Source organism: Helianthus annuus, chromosome 14, assembly GCF_002127325.2.
Source record: "Helianthus annuus cultivar XRQ/B chromosome 14, HanXRQr2.0-SUNRISE, whole genome shotgun sequence".
NCBI lineage: Eukaryota > Viridiplantae > Streptophyta > Magnoliopsida > Asterales > Asteraceae > Helianthus > Helianthus annuus.
In genome coordinates this window covers 61,660,216-61,675,683 of record NC_035446.2, presented here as the reverse complement: position 1 = coordinate 61,675,683, position 15,468 = coordinate 61,660,216, and the positions used below count along the sequence as shown (strand labels likewise).

The 15,468-nt window shown below is 37.0% G+C and overlaps 4 protein-coding genes across 4 annotated transcripts; 1 reads left to right on the top strand and 3 right to left on the bottom strand.

Annotated features, from left to right (window-relative positions):
- The first annotated feature begins 1,128 nt into the window (after positions 1-1,128).
- On the top strand, positions 1,129-4,482 carry LOC110908403. Its single transcript, XM_022153341.2, has 3 exons — positions 1,129-1,503; positions 2,623-2,808; positions 4,168-4,482. Exons 1-3 carry the CDS (start codon positions 1,282-1,284, stop codon positions 4,324-4,326), a joined length of 567 nt encoding a protein of 188 aa, XP_022009033.1. The 5' UTR covers positions 1,129-1,281; the 3' UTR covers positions 4,327-4,482.
- A 22-nt stretch (positions 4,483-4,504) lies between these two features.
- On the bottom strand, positions 4,505-10,166 carry LOC110908402 (transcription factor E2FA). The gene is made up of 14 exons (XM_022153340.2): positions 9,668-10,166; positions 7,914-8,103; positions 7,765-7,824; positions 7,566-7,651; positions 7,408-7,496; positions 7,276-7,327; positions 7,082-7,134; positions 6,945-6,995; positions 6,281-6,329; positions 6,065-6,130; positions 5,897-5,973; positions 5,589-5,811; positions 5,202-5,268; positions 4,505-4,843 (listed from the first exon to the last, which is right to left on the bottom strand). The coding sequence occupies exons 1-14, from the start codon at positions 9,830-9,832 to the stop codon at positions 4,698-4,700; spliced, it is 1,374 nt and encodes a 457-aa protein (XP_022009032.1). The 5' UTR covers positions 9,833-10,166; the 3' UTR covers positions 4,505-4,697.
- Positions 10,167-11,377: 1,211 nt separating this feature from the next.
- On the bottom strand, positions 11,378-12,229 carry LOC110906688. The gene has a single exon (XM_022151788.1). The coding sequence runs from the start codon at positions 12,227-12,229 to the stop codon at positions 11,378-11,380; it is 852 nt and encodes a 283-aa protein (XP_022007480.1).
- A 1,878-nt stretch (positions 12,230-14,107) lies between these two features.
- LOC110906687 lies at positions 14,108-15,034 on the bottom strand. Its single transcript, XM_022151787.1, has one exon. It carries the CDS (start codon positions 15,032-15,034, stop codon positions 14,108-14,110), a length of 927 nt encoding a protein of 308 aa, XP_022007479.1.
- Positions 15,035-15,468: the final 434 nt, after the last annotated feature.

Below are 15,468 nucleotides of genomic sequence, written 5' to 3'. Positions count from 1 at the left end.
GTGTTTGAACTTTTAAACAAAACAGATTAAAAAAAAGTATTTTGACTTGGATATGTGAGAATGGATGATATACAAATAGTTGGATGTTTTAGTTATGACAGATAAAGTTTATGTAAAAAGGATTAATGAATTTGCAAAAAGGAATACAATTGGCTTTTAGATGAGTGATTTTCTTTTGCGTTTGTGAATTTACGTTGTCTATTTTTTTTGTTTGACAAGTTCATCGTAACGTGCGGGTCCTAGATCGACTTAGTTATTCTTTTATATGTTTTACGTATCGGTTTAATATATTCGCATTAACACGCCGCAACTTCAGTGTTGATGGTCGTTGGCAGTAGTGTGACATTGATGTTCGCCCCCACCGCAACGCGGGGATGCTTAATCCTAGTTTACTCTAAAATTGAATATGAATTGAACTCAACTCTTTTTATTTAGAGTAAACTGCCAAAATGGTCCCTGAGGTTTGATCACTTTTGCCATTTTAGTTCAAAACTCAAATCTTTTGAATTTGGGTCTCTGTGGTTTCAATTTTATTGTCATTTTCATCCAAAATCAAAATCTGATCATATTTTTCAGTTAAGAGCATTCACATCCAGCCCCCTAAAATTATACATACATTCCACTAAAAAACAACTCCTATATCAATATATTTTCACTAAAAACAAATACTTTTTCTCTCTCCTTTTCACTTAAATAATATTTTTATACCTTTATCATTACATTTTTCTCTCTCCTTCACTCACAACCACTTTCAATATATATTAAAAAATTATAGTGGGTGAACAGTGTCCCCCCAAATATACAGATGAACAGTAATATTTTCTCTCTCCTCCACTCACAACCATTTTTTATACTCTTTATATTTTAAAAACCACAAACTCACAATTTACTTCTTTGGATGTGAATGCTCTAACATCCAATTTGTTTTTTTGTCTTTTTCCTCATTTTTATGGAAGGCAAAATGGTCTTTTAACGTTTTATTATAATAAATTAAAAAATCTTACTATTATACCCTTCATTAAAAGGGAGAAAAAAGACAAAAAAAATTGGATGTTAAGTAAAAAATATTATCTGATTTTGCTTTTGGATGAAAATAGCAACAAAATTGAAACCATTTTACTCTTTTATTTAAAAAGAAAAAGAAATTGAATATGAATCGAACACTCTAAGTCTTTATATTTTGTGTGGTTCTCAGTCACAGGTGAAAGGAGGAGTGTTCCACCATCTTTGTGGTAATTAATCTGCTGCTGCTGCTGCAGATAGGATAGGTGTGTGGAAGCCATGGCTATGGCAGCAATACCAGCAGCAGCAGCTTCCGTATACAACGAATTCAATGGTACCAGAATCAACGCAGTATTCTCCAATTTCAAGCCAACAACTAGAACAAGTGTCAAAATTAGGGCAATCAAAGAAGAAACACAACAGAGACAGACAAATACCTCTTCTTCTTCTTCTCCAGATGAGATTACTAAGAAGTACGGCCTTGAAGTAGGCCTCTGGAAGGTATTCTCTTCTTAGCATTTTCATTCAAAATCTGTGAGAATTTGTAGATGCTCATGTAATCTTCATCATTTGTAAATGTTAAAACATTTTCATTCAAGATATTAGAGAATCTGTTTATCCCATTTGCTTTTGATACGTTTAAGCGAAGAGGTCTAAATCCGAGGCGCCAAGCGGCGGGCTTTTCATACCCAAGGCGCAAAGTGATTATGAGGGTGTTTGGGATTACGTTTTGAAGTGATTATTTGATTATTGCGGTTGTAAAACATAAATAATCTAAAAAAGTGTTTGGATGAAAAAGTGATTATCTGCCTCCAAAACGCAGTTTTGGAGAAGCATGTACCTACATGCTTTTACAAAACGTAGTTTTGAAAACGCAAAATCTATTTTGAAAACACAACACCTAACAACCCCTATATAATTTTTTATATATATTCCATAGGTTGTTAATATCCCTTATCCAAAATATAGCTATAAATAAGGTTTATATATGATTTTACCTATAAGTACAAGCCAAAAAACCTATTGTACAACAGTTTGATGCTTAAAAACAGCATAGAAACAGCCTACGTACATGAGGCACGCGTCTCATGCCTGAAAAAACCACCCAAATTTGCGCTTTTTTGGGGGCTTTTTTAAAAAGCCTAGGCGCGCTTTTTAAAACCCAGTTCTCGACCCTAAGGCCCTAGCTTTGTCTTTTAGTAAGGATCGATTTTGCTATTCAAAAGGGGATTGTGACGTAGCTTGTTGCTCGTTTAACTACCACTTGTTTGTAATTGGTTGTTTCTAATGTATTACAATTTTGTAGCTAAAAATTTGTGATTGTTTCAGCATTTTGATTTTAAATATGTGAGGATTTATAGATACTAATTTAGTGTTCTTATTTTAGTGAATGTTAACATTCTGATTCGAAATCTGTGAGAAATTTTTGATATTTAGCTCAAATGATTCCGAACATCTAGCATTCTTACTATTGATCTCGGTGTTGATTCAATGTGCTCTTACTGTGTGAATTTTTATAACATTTTGATTGGAAATTTATGAGAATTTGTAGATGCTCATTTGGTGTTGTTAATTGTGGATGTGTTAACTATTTTACTTGAAATCTGTGAGAATTTGTAGATCTTTAGCTCCAAGGAGGATGAAGAAGGTGATGGAAAGAAATCGAAAGGAGATCAAGCCAAGGAGCTGTTGACGAAATACGGGGGAGCTTACCTAGCAACCTCCATAACCCTCTCATTGATCTCGTTTTCTCTATGCTATGCTCTCATTACTGCTGGTGTTGATGTTCCAGCATTGTTGCAAAAGGTAATATCATATTCTATTACTATACTTCTTATGATAGCTTAGCTTGTAATTTCATCCATTTTAGCCTGTTTATTAGATGTTATGGTAGGGTGTTTGTGCATTCGGTTGGTTTGGTTTGGTTACAGGGCCGGTTTATTTTGGACTTCCTCTAAACCTATGCAGTTAATGCGGTAAAATATCGGATATCGGTCAAGGACCGATATTTGAGATATAGGTCATCTCGGTGAGATATCGGTGGGATTTCGGTAATTAAAGTATAATGTAGAAGTTATATATATAGCAATTTAACACTTATAATTCGGTGATATATTATATCGGTCAAATATCGGTATATTGGTCAATTTCGCCGATAATATCGGTACCGATATTTGACACTGATATTTTACTAGGGGGCCGATATAACCGATATATCACCGATATTAACTGCATAGCTCTGAACTGGATTGAACGCGTCTTTGTGCCAAAATTACATGTTTTAATGTTTTCCGTGTTTTGATTCTAATCATCGTTTTAACTTGGTTGTTACAAAGTATTTGCAGTTTGCACCTTTTCAATTATCTTTTTCAGCCCAATAAACTCGAACCCTGAAAGTAGACCGTTAATAACTTCTTGGAATGGTATAGTTTCAATTTTCTAACGGTTTTGTTTTTATTTACAATGATTAGAAATCGTTACTTACAGTTTGGCTCATGGTTTGACCTATAAACAGTCCAAGCCAGACCATGAACACATCTACTAGATATCGTCATCATCATCATACTCATAAACACCCACCAATACCAAAGCTAAGGTAAGGTGTGAGGAGCGTAAGATGTAGACAACCTTACCTCCGCCCGTAGGAATAGAGAGACTGCTTCCAGTGAGACCCCCAGCTCGATAGTATTAGTAGTTTTGCATCAAGCCTTGAACATAAGACACATAACACTTAGCAATTGAAACAAAGGCCGATTAGTGCATGTACCCCCTATCTTTTAGCTACCAACGTCGCCACATGATGCATGATTAACCATCCCCGTCTTTTAACGTCATTTTCATGAAATTAGTAAAATAATGTTAAAATTAGTACACTTCACTTTTGCCCCCCAAGCGCCCACACATATATACATGATAAGCGCATACCGCAAGCAGAGCATAATCTGCCACCAAGAAGTAAATTGCCTAAAACAGCAGTTTGTGAAAATGACTTAGTTTGGACCAGGCAAATTAAAAAGATTAACTAAATGGAAAACGGGTTAAAAGTAGCCTGTTACATAATCAACTGTGTTTATAATCATATGATAACCTAACACAATCCATCTGGCCCAACTTGTATCGACTCAAACTTGTTTTAACTCAAACCTGTTTTTACATGTATTGTAGGTGGGGATTTCAGCTGGTGAAACTGGAGAGAAAGTGGGGACTTTTGCATTGGCATATGCAGCACATAAAGCAGCATCACCCATAAGATTTCCGCCTACCGTAGCCCTCACCCCGATTGTTGCTAGTTGGATAGGCAAAAAAGTCGATAAAGATAACTAGTTTGTATCATTCGAATACATTTGTAGTCTATGTATAAATGCATTTCCTTCCAGCTTAGGGGGTGTTCGGATACGTCAATAGTATTGTTGACATACACGCACTTATGTTTTTTTAAGTTGTAATAGTTGGCAAGATAACCAGATATTTTTTGAACAACTGAAAATCAAAATCAAAATCATAATCAAATAATCGATTCAAAATATGCAAACTCAGACATCCTCATTATTATTATATGATACAAAACCTACACAATGAAAGCTATGAAACTCGAGTATTTACAAAATACGACCTACTGATGAAACCCTAATTTTATTAAACAGCAAGATGTCAACATGAATTTATTTCTACTTTACATTCGGTTCTTACTGTTTTCATCCCAAACAGTTTGTTCCTGTAGGGTTTGCATCAGAATGCACTTGCGGAGTATCTGGATTTGGTGTTTTGTGTTGTGGGGTGGTTACACCAGTCATGGCATTGTCATCTTGAAGCAGGCCTGTATCATCCCATTCAACACTCGCTATTGGCTCAAGGGTTAGGGCAAACAATATTTAAGAGATGGTTGTGTCAATTTCAACCCGTTTATTAATAAATGGGCCAGTATGTGGTAAGCTTATCCCTAACGGGTCAAACAGACGTAAGAAAAGATTTGAACAAATAGCTTACGGAAAAGTGATTAAAACTGATGGAACTTGCCCAAATGGTACTTTTTAATGCATAAAACACTTCAATCATTATTGAAATAATTATTTTTTAAGAAAAAAAATATATGATTTTAGACAACATATGTTGAGTCAAGCCGACCCAGCCCGTTTTGCCACCTCTAATATAAAGATATGAGAAAATAAAGAAGCAAGAAAATATAAATATGAGGATACATTCGGTCATCCACATGTCGGTGATGCTAACATCAGCATCTGATAAAAGCCAGTAGTCTGCATCACTCTGCAAAAACCAATGCGACACTTAGTAACCTCACAATTGTTATGCATGTTTCGGTATGAGTCATGGGTGTTCATAAACCATTGAAACTGCGAAACAAATCAGTCGGTTCAGGGGTTTATATGGTTCGGCCCATGATTAAGATTTGAAAAACTGGTTTTATTGTATATTTTTTGTTTGAAGTTTTAAAAATACAGTCATGTACATACATATAATATTCATAAACCATTTCACCAATCAAAAAATAAAATTAATGCAATAATGACCTTAAAAAAAAACAAAAAAAGGGCCAAAAAACAAGTGATGATGTAAAAAAAACTTACATCAACATCTGGAACTATCTTCATGATCCCGCTAACGAAGTCATCAGATGCATTAACATCTAAACATGCATTAGTACTGTCGGTTCTTTGCATCCCAATCTCAGATCCTTGACCCGACCCGATTGTTGTTTCTGTAGTCGGGTTCTCGATCATTGTCGATGTTGAAGGAACGCTTGAGTTCGCCACAACACGATTGAGCTCCTCAAGCTTTTCTTCAAATTGACTAAAACAAACAAAAATACATCAAAATAAGAAAATAATAATTAACAAAAAGAAAAAGGTAAAAGAAAAGAGTAAGTACAAAGTACCTGACAAGATAAACGTCTATAGGGCCCATGGTACTCCTTAGAACTATTCGGTATCTTCTTTGAGGATAGTCAACAGCCTGCGTGATTATAAAATAAGTTTCATGTAAGCTTTCTGCATATGTGTCACAACGTTAATCATATCATTTCCTTTTACACTCTCGAATTTACCTCATCTGGATCTGGAACTTCTAGAGTAGTTCCATGAGGGGCTTTAATTGCAATCAAGGTTTCTTCCTGAACCCAACAAAAAAGATATTACGAGTCTAGAGGTGACAAATGCACCCCATTAACTTAAAATGGGTCGAATCAGGTTATCTGTTATATTTGACAAGTCAAATGGTAAAACTAAAAAAAGCTAAAACTGTATGAAGTAATGGAACACACCTGGAAGCAGGGTAGGCTCTTAATATCGTCTTCAGTAACAAAAAGCCACCTAGAAAATTAATGCATAAGTGAACTAATGTTGATGTCTTTTAAATATGAGATAATCTTCATAATATTATTTTTGGCCCAACTATAATTAGAGTGAAATGCCTTTTTCGTCCCTGAGGTTTGGCCAGTTTTGCGACTTTCGTCCAAAGGTTTGTTTTTCGGCATCTAGATCTAAAAGGTAAATCTTGCCATTTTCATCCGGCTCGTTAACTCCATCCATTTTTCTCTGTTAAGTCAGGGGTATTTCCGTCATTTTTGTTAACTTAAAGAGCAGTCCGCTCTTTTTCAGGGGCAATGAGTCTTTTTACATAAAGTGAAAAAGACCGAATTGCCCTTTGAGTTAACAAAAAAGACGAAAATACCCTTGACTTAACAGAGAAAAATGAATGGAGTTAACAAGCCGGATAAAAATGGCAAGATTTCAAACCTGTTGGATCCAGATGCCGACAAACAAACCTTTGGACGAAAGTTGCAAAACTAGCCACACCTCAGGGACAAAAATGGCATTTTTCTCATAGGATTAAGATGTAATGAAATGAGTTATTTTAAATTTACTTGCTAGTGCAAAAGCCATGAATACACAGATCATTGATAGTTGATGTATAGAGAACTTTACTTTTGATTATCTTCGTCTTCACTCAAGTCCCTTAATCTCTCTTGCATTTCTCTGTGTCAGTTTAACAAGTATATGCATTAGCTAAATTTGCATAAAAGACAGCAAGATTATCTTTATGTATATATTGAATGAATAACCTTGTTTGCTCATCTAATCTAAGCTCCTCCACTGAAAGATTTTCAACTTCAGCCTGTCGTTGAAATAGTTATTAATTATATAATTACCTCAAGACAGTTATGTTGCATGGAAATATCTAGTTGATAAATTAGCATGAAAATAAAGTCAAAATCATAAATATGAAAACAAAAACATTTTATTTTATGAAACATACCTGTAAACTAGTAACACTCTCATCAACATCCCCTGTTGATCCATCAAGTCCCCTAGTTCACCAGTAAACTTGTTAACACCATAGAGAATTAAAAATACACACTATATAATAATATAGGGAAAAATGTCATACTTCCACTGAATCCTGTTCTTCAGCTTTTTCTCTATGAGCCCAATTCCTTCTAGAACATTTGTTATATCATATATCCGCCTTTTTTGTACCTGTACCAACAAAACCAGTTCAGTTAACTGAATGTAACCGAGCATTTGAAAAGATGGAGATGTGACTACCTCTAGTGTTTCCGCTGCTTTATTTAGATCAAGAATACCATCTTCTGCGTGCTTAATAAGGTTGATAAACTTCTTTGTTAAAAGGCCTGATATTACAAATCAGTGTGAGCACTCATGTACATAAAGATAAAAGAAGATATGCTCTACCCTGAAAATGATATTATTATACACACACACAGTTGCAATAATTGTGCGTTACCTAAAGAGCTATCATACCGACAGGGACCAACAGGAGTAAGATTATGTCCTGATGGAGAATCTACATAATTCACAAGATGTGTTAGGATGTCTATTTGAAACGATAACTGAACAACTTGTTTATATGTAGGGTTTGTATGTGATGCTCACCAACATTTAATGCAGTTTGAGGTCCAGCCTTATTACACTTTCCAATTCTCGGAACTTTTTGTGCTTTTGACACTTTTCCAGATACTGGTGTCTTTAGAGGGGTGCTAACAGCTAAAGTGTTTCCAGGAGTGGGGTTCTGATCATTAGATTCGGTTTCAAATACTGTTGCGCCTCCCTTCCTTTTCAATGGCTAACAAAAAATTAATGAACTTGGTTAGAATTTACGACATACTTTATGAAAAAGAAAACGTATCTTTATTGATGGAGCAAACACATAATAATAGACCGTCTCAATATAGAAGATGCAAATAAAATATCGCTGTACTAGATATTTCTAGTACGATATCTACATTACTAGATACTTCCAGTATACAAAAAACTGCAAGTAGAAAGAGAGTAAGTAACACCTTAGCAAATATACAAACTTTGCTACTATATTAAATACCTTAACATCTGAGTCTCCAATAAGATCCAAAAAAATCTCGATTCTAAAAGTAAAAAAAATACACTAACATCCTACTCAAGTAAATATATGAATTCAAGTTTGCCAGCTTAATAGCTTATATACCTACATAAGTATAAGAAAATCCACACATAGAAGACCTTATTATGCCTTAATCCTTATGATAAAATGTACGCCAACATCTGCGTTCCCTACCAAGCACATGCCCCCAAACACTACCACCATGGTCTTTTAAGTTGTGATATACTGATGTTCTATGAAACTACTCAACATACGGCTTCATCCCCTGTTTATATTTAACTTCTTAGTCGAGAAGTGATTGTGGATGAAACAAACTGAACTCGGACTATTCTGCCCCCCCCCCCCCCCAGTGCCAGAAAACTACACCTCTCCCTCCTTCCCTCCCTCCCTCTCTCACACACACACTCTCTCTCTCTCTCGGTTGTGGCCATCCAGCCTATTCCTTACATATATGGCAATACCATGAATAGACTAACCTTTCCAGATCTTATATCTCACTTCAAAATGTTACTTAGAGCTACATAACCCCTTTGCTTTACAATTTCTCTTACCCGACCATAAACCTCATCACAAATCTATGATGTCAATCTCCTGTTAAAAGGTTGCATGCATGTGAATTGAAAAAATACATCTTGATGTAACTTGATCGGGAAACATGTCTTGTAAATCCACAAACGTTGATCATCTAATTGAGGTTCTTAGTTGAGGTTGGTTACTCCAGTAACTATTGAACATACTGAACAGAAGTAACAGTTCCTTGATTCAATTTCTTGTGCACTCTTCAAAATTATAAACATAAACAGACTTTTCTAAATGCATGATTCATTTAGCTAGCTAACGATATTTCTGTATTAGGCTAAACTTAAACGGTCATACAGACCAGCTGTTGCCAAGTGAAGTACTCAATACATCTCCAAAAGCTGAATCCAAGCATCTATAGTGCTAGGGCTAAAAACTAGATCAAGATCTTCAACTAATAGAACTAAAATACACATAATTTTAATGGTCATGATCCTTAAAGTAAATCAAAATAAGATTAAAAACCGCTACAAAATCCAAAACTGCACTGAAACCACACATCTGAATTCAAATCAAATCAAACACCTAGAATTACTAACAATCATGCATAAAAAACTAACAATAATACTATCATCCTCCTCAAACCTAATCACATAACACAGTAAACAGATCAGATCTCCAACAATTCACCAAATCACAAAACAAAAACCCTAACAAACACACACAACTGTAAATCAACACACACACTTACAAGAGATTTCACCACTACGCCTTCCGATTCGCGGTTTGCGGCAGCAGTTGAAGAAAACCGGTGATAGTCACCGAACGGCGGCGGCTTCATCGAGGTGAACGGAAGCTGCCGTCGTAGATACGAATGATTCTGATTTTGATTCTTATTATGCTGCTGCTGTTGCATGATCTGGCTCGATCGTTGACTGATTGGAAGCAGATCAAACCCTAACACAACTGATTGTAGATGCAATTAGAGTAGATGTAACCGTTTTCGTATGGACTTTTGGGGGATTTTGTAGAGTGGTTGAATCTGTGAGGATAAACTGAATTTGGCGCGAAGGAGAAGAAGGATTTGTGAGAGATGTGAATGCAGATGAGAGAAGAAGTGAAGGATGATTGGAAAAAGCGGGAAGAGAGAGAAGAGTAGGGAATTTGGTTCGGATATGGATGTGGAGGGAAGCTAGTGACTTTTGTTGGTATTGTACATTTTGGTTGTTTCTTTTGAATATGAGTTGCTAGCTTCAAACCCTAGTTTAGGTGAATGTTAGTTTGTATATGTTGGTAGTATGTTTTGATTTTTGTTGTTTTTAGGCTGTGCGGGGAGGGGCGTTGGTTGGGGCGGGGATGTCCTTCAACACCAACTACTCCACTTTGGGTTGACGTTGGGCATGACGGTGCCTTTTTGGCGTGGGTATTCAGTCTGGCGTGGGGCGGGGGGCAATGTGACTTGGCTGGCTTTGGTTGATTGGTTCAATATGACTAGTTTTGGTTGGCTACTTTAATTAAAAAAAATCACATGGCTGGCCACGCCAAGCTAAGCCACGCGACACCACACCCCTCATTTTTCACCATAAGCTTGTGAGTCCCACCCTCGTCAAGTGTCGAGCAATACCCCCAACCCAATCCCTTCCACTCCCTGCGGCCTTATAAAGGACTAATCGGGGGGTCTATGTGTTGCGGTGGATGAGTTTGTTTTGTCATCTAGTAGTAATTGTTATTTGGTTTATGGTGTGTGTATGGCGTTTGTGGGTTATTCATTGTGGTGACGTGTAAAGTAAGTCTGAAGCAACAACCTAGTAGGGTGTAAATTATAAATACAAGTTATTAAAATTTGAAACTCGTAAATATGGGTTATGAAAATTTTAAACGGGTACATCACAATTATTACAAAGTAGGAGAGAGTCTGTTTAATAATAGTGGATTAAATATTTGGGTGTGGCTATTTGCGTGCTCTGAAGATTAGGTTTTGTCAAATCACTTGCATATCTCCATTTTCTCATCAATATCCATGGTTTTTGAATTTATATACTTTTTTATTATTCCATAACAATCTCGTGATATTATGTCATTTCAACTTATGCATTAGACTCATATTTTTATTTTTTACTTTTTTTGTTATGGTATAATAAGCGGGTGACTTGTATTAATTTAAGTCTTGTGATGAATTTTTGAGTCGCTTCAGGCCCAAATGTTGGCACCAATTATCGTTTGAGAAGTTGTAGCCAAGGTTCAAGCATAAGAATGTACTGCGTGTTTTGGTGTTATCCGGAGGTGACAAGGTGGGCATGTTTGATGGGGTTGGTAAAAAGTCAAAATGGATATTTTTTGGTATGGGTTGAAATGGTTCATGTTGACCCTATATCTTTTTCTTTTTTTAAAGATTCAATTCATTCAAAAAACACCACGGTCGGTCCTCAAAACAAGGGCCCCCGGGCAAAAACAAACGAAATTACATCACAACTAGAGGGTTTTTACACCAAGCATTCCAATCTAAATATCTACTTTTAGCTCTATTTCGATACCAAAAATACGAAGTCATTTTTATGCTTTCCAAAACTTCAACCGGACGACGCCGAACTCCTTTGAAGATCCTCGTGTTGTGCTCGTTCCAGATAGACCACAGCGTAGTAAAAACAATCCCTCGAGGAATATTTCTCGACCTCTTAGACTTTGTTTGAATTGAAGGCATCTCCATAAAATCTTTCATATCAAAAGCGAATATAGGAGTAAGGCTGCACCAGTGCTCTATCCGACTCCAAATTTCTGCAGCGAAGAAGCATCCGCTGAATAGATGGAGGGTAGTTTCTGGAACCGACTCGCAGCAAACACAAAGCTCATTCGGAAGGGTAATGCCGCGTTTGCCGAGGTCAACTTTAGTAGGCATACGGTTAATCAAAGATCGCCAAACCATTATTTTACATTTGAGCGGCACCCATCCTTTCCACTTCATAAGGCTGCTCGACGTCTGCTGATTATGTTGGCGCATCAGCGCTTTAGCAGCTTTAACAGAAAAGCTACCGTTTGGGTCTGCAGTCCACTTCCACGAGTCTGTACCACCCTTCCATTCATAATCAAAGACAGCAGACAGCAGACTAAACAATTCAGCGATTTCTTCTGGCGTCGAAGGCTCTTTCCTCCATTCCCACTGCAGCGTTTTTGACCCGTTTGTGATTTGAATCATGTCTGAAACAGAAACCCATTTGTGCTTCTCGAGTCTAAAAAGGTTGGGATAAACTAAGCGAAGCGAATCATTAAAAAGCCATGGATCTGTCCAAAAATTAATTGTAGACCCATCACCCATAATCCCCACAAAGTAACTATCAAGAGTATTATTGTTCCAAATCTTCTTTTTTCCAACCTTGACAATATGCTTCCAACACCCATTAGATGACGAAGAACACGGTAAAAAAGCCCAAGTCCTACTCGACCCATGACAATTGATCACCACTCTTTTCCAAAGACAATTACCACCTTGTTTAAACCTCCAAGCCCATTTTAGAAGGAGCGCATCATTGACATCCTCCAATTTAGCAAGACAAGACCACCCGAATTCTTAGGATTAGTAACAATATCCCAAGCTACCCAATTAATTTTTTTCTCTTCCTTACAACCCGCCCAAAGGAACCGTCTCATGATAGCTTCCATACTTTGAATAACCGCTTTAGGGGCCTTGTATAACGATAGGTAATAAATAGGCAAATTTTCTAGAACCGCCTTCACAAGAATCAACCGGTATGGAGAGCGTTTTAGCTTTCCACGAGGCAAGCCGGTTTTTCATCACATCAATCACCATATTCCAATTACCAATTCTCGACATGTTGGCTCCCACTTTAACACCCAAAAAAACGAAGGGAAAAGATCCACGTTTACAACCCAAAACTTTCAACAAATTATCCACCTCCCCATCTTCCGTACCCACCCCAAATAAATTAGACTTATGAATGTTGATGCGTAAGCCCGAGCATAAGTAAAAAACTCTAAGAATTCTAGCCAAACTTTGGAGGTTATCTTTGGACCACTCGCCCAAAATAAGGGCATCATCGGCAAAGAAAAGGTGAGTAATATCAAAGTTATCATAGGAAAAATCAATACCTTTAAAAGCTCCAATGGTTTTCGCTCTATTCAACATCCATGAAAGGCAATCCATAACAATCAAAAACAAGAAAGGAGAGATAGGGTCGCCTTGACGAAGACCCTTCTCACTATTAAACTGAAATGTAGGAGACCCGTTAACAAGAATAGAAGCACGAGCCGACTCAAGAATGCCTTTAATCCACATACACCAACGAGAAGGAAAACCAATTTGAGATAATATTGATATTAAGAAAGCCCAGTTGACATTGTCATAGGCTTTCTCAAAATCAATCTTTAGAAGAAACGCCTTTTTCTTTCTTTTTTTCAACCAATCCAACACTTCATTCACAACGAGAGGGCCATCAAGAATAAAACGATCAGACAGAAAAGCCGATTGGGAGTCTGAAATCACCTTACCCAAGATCTTTTTGAGGCGGTTGGCTAGAATTTTAGAGATAACCTTGCTAATAACCCCAATTAAAGTAATCGACCTGTAATCCTTGAGTCCCACAGGAGATTTGACCTTGGGAATCAAAGTAATAAAAGCCGACCCGCACCCTGAATTAATAACGCCAGACTCATAAAAATCCATCATTATACGATAAAAGTCCTCCTCCAAAACATTCCAAAACTTCTTAATAAAGTTAAAATTGAAACCGTCCGGGCCAGGCGCCTTGTTCGAGCCACACTCAAAAACTGCATCTTTAATCTCTTGTTTGGAAAACAGAGAAGTCAAAAGAATACCATCATTATCATCAATCCTGTTAATTCCTTCACACTCAATAATCGGCCGAATTTTCACCTCTTCTTTGAAATGGCATCTAAAGAAGCGAAGAACTTCTTTTTTAATTAACTTTGGTTTAGAAACCCATGCACCTCTAATCTCAAGACCCGGGATCGAGTTCCTAGCTTTTCTCCCATTAACTACACTATGGAAGAAGCTAGTATTTTCATCTCCTAGCGACGCCCATTTCACCCGTGATTTTTGTCTCGTATCACGAGATCTATAAAGCTCAATTTCTTGTAGATTTTTGCAACATTCCGACCAAACCCACAATTCCGAGTCCTCTAAATCTTTTTTTTCCATTAACCATTCCATATCTTCCTAGTCTTTTTTGCAAGAATTTTCAAATTCAATCTCCTTACTGCGGCATTCGGTTATCCATCTACTAAGTTTAATACGAAGAGCTTTCAACTTTCTTATAAGGTTCAAATCTGCCGTACCCTGATTAATCCAGCCTAGAAGAGTCAAACAAACAATTTCTTCACACCCTTTCCTATCAAACCAGGAATCAAACCAACGGAAAGGTTTCGGCCCAAAATTAGTATCACAAAGAGATAGAAATAAAGGCGCATGATCCGAAAATTCTCTATTTAAAGCTCTAACACAAGCATTGGGCCATTTGTTAAAAATATTATCACAAACGAACAATCTATCAATTCTACTCATCTTGCAAACCCCACGACGATTGACTAAATAAGTAAACTTCTTGCCTTTCAAGTCATATTCTCTAAGACCAGCCTCATCCAAGAACTCATTAAAATCTCGAGCACAACCCGGGTCAAAACACGAATTCTTTCTTTCACTAGGGTCTCTAACAGCATTGAAATCCCCAAAAACAATCCACCACCCATGACCCGCCTGAATCACTTGAGAAATTTTAGCCCAAAGATTTCTTTTATCGACATTTGATTGCGGAGCATAAACATTAATCATATTTAAACGATTCTTCCCATCCGTTAACAAACCCGAGACAAGAAGGAAATTATTATCTTTGACAACCGACTCCTTAGTAAAAAACTTAGGATCCCACACACTTAATAAGCCACCCGAGTTCCCAGAAGATTCAGCAACCTCAAAATCAAACCCCATACCATCCCAAAAATTCGACACAACCCCAACATTGACATTACTAGACATCGTTTCTTGTAAACCAATAAAAGATACCCCCAAGTCAGATTTTAATCTTCTAATCCAACTCGCTTTACCCGAAGGTCCCAAACCCCTAACATTAACGGATAAAACATTCATTTGGTACCCGATTGTAAACCTTCTTGAACGACTGAATCTCGAATCATCTGATCATGTATTGAGAGATGAGCTCCCAGTGTCTCCCCCATGTCTTTTGTCGCTGCTATCTCCCCAGCCAAACAATGTTCAGTGGTATCATTAATATCGGGTACATCCTCTGGTTCTGTATCATCAGTTCTGTTCAGGTATATTGAACCGTCTTCTTCAGAAGCCGAGAGATCCCCCTCACATTCTGGCCCATCATCAGTAATACCCAAGAGAGAATTGAGCCCAAATATATCATCGCTAACATTTTTGGGCTTCTTAACCACCTTTAAACTTTCGTTAATGCTCGTATAGGCACCACTGGGCCGGCCCAAGACACATTTTTTAAACTTTTTTCTTTTAACCACGTTTGACTGAGGGCCCTCTAAATTACCGTTGACATCATTGAT

Bases quoted from the DNA above. Each gene is read 5' to 3' on its own strand.
- LOC110908403 (XM_022153341.2), top strand. From the start codon at position 1,282: ATGGCTATGGCAGCAATACCAGCAGCAGCAGCTTCCGTATACAACGAA. The intron at 1,504-2,622 runs GTATTCTCTTCT...GAGAATTTGTAG, and splicing joins TTGAAGTAGGCCTCTGGAAG to ATCTTTAGCTCCAAGGAGGA. The intron at 2,809-4,167 runs GTAATATCATAT...CATGTATTGTAG, and splicing joins TTCCAGCATTGTTGCAAAAG to GTGGGGATTTCAGCTGGTGA.
- LOC110908402 (XM_022153340.2), bottom strand. From the start codon at position 9,832: ATGCAACAGCAGCAGCATAATAAGAATCAAAATCAGAATCATTCGTAT. The intron at 7,825-7,913 runs GTGAGCATCACA...TGAATTATGTAG, and splicing joins TCAAACTGCATTAAATGTTG to ATTCTCCATCAGGACATAAT. The intron at 7,135-7,275 runs GTATGTTTCATA...TTTCAACGACAG, and splicing joins AGAGTGTTACTAGTTTACAG to GCTGAAGTTGAAAATCTTTC.
- LOC110906688 (XM_022151788.1), bottom strand. From the start codon at position 12,229: ATGGGTGATGGGTCTACAATTAATTTTTGGACAGATCCATGGCTTTTT.
- LOC110906687 (XM_022151787.1), bottom strand. From the start codon at position 15,034: ATGAATGTTTTATCCGTTAATGTTAGGGGTTTGGGACCTTCGGGTAAA.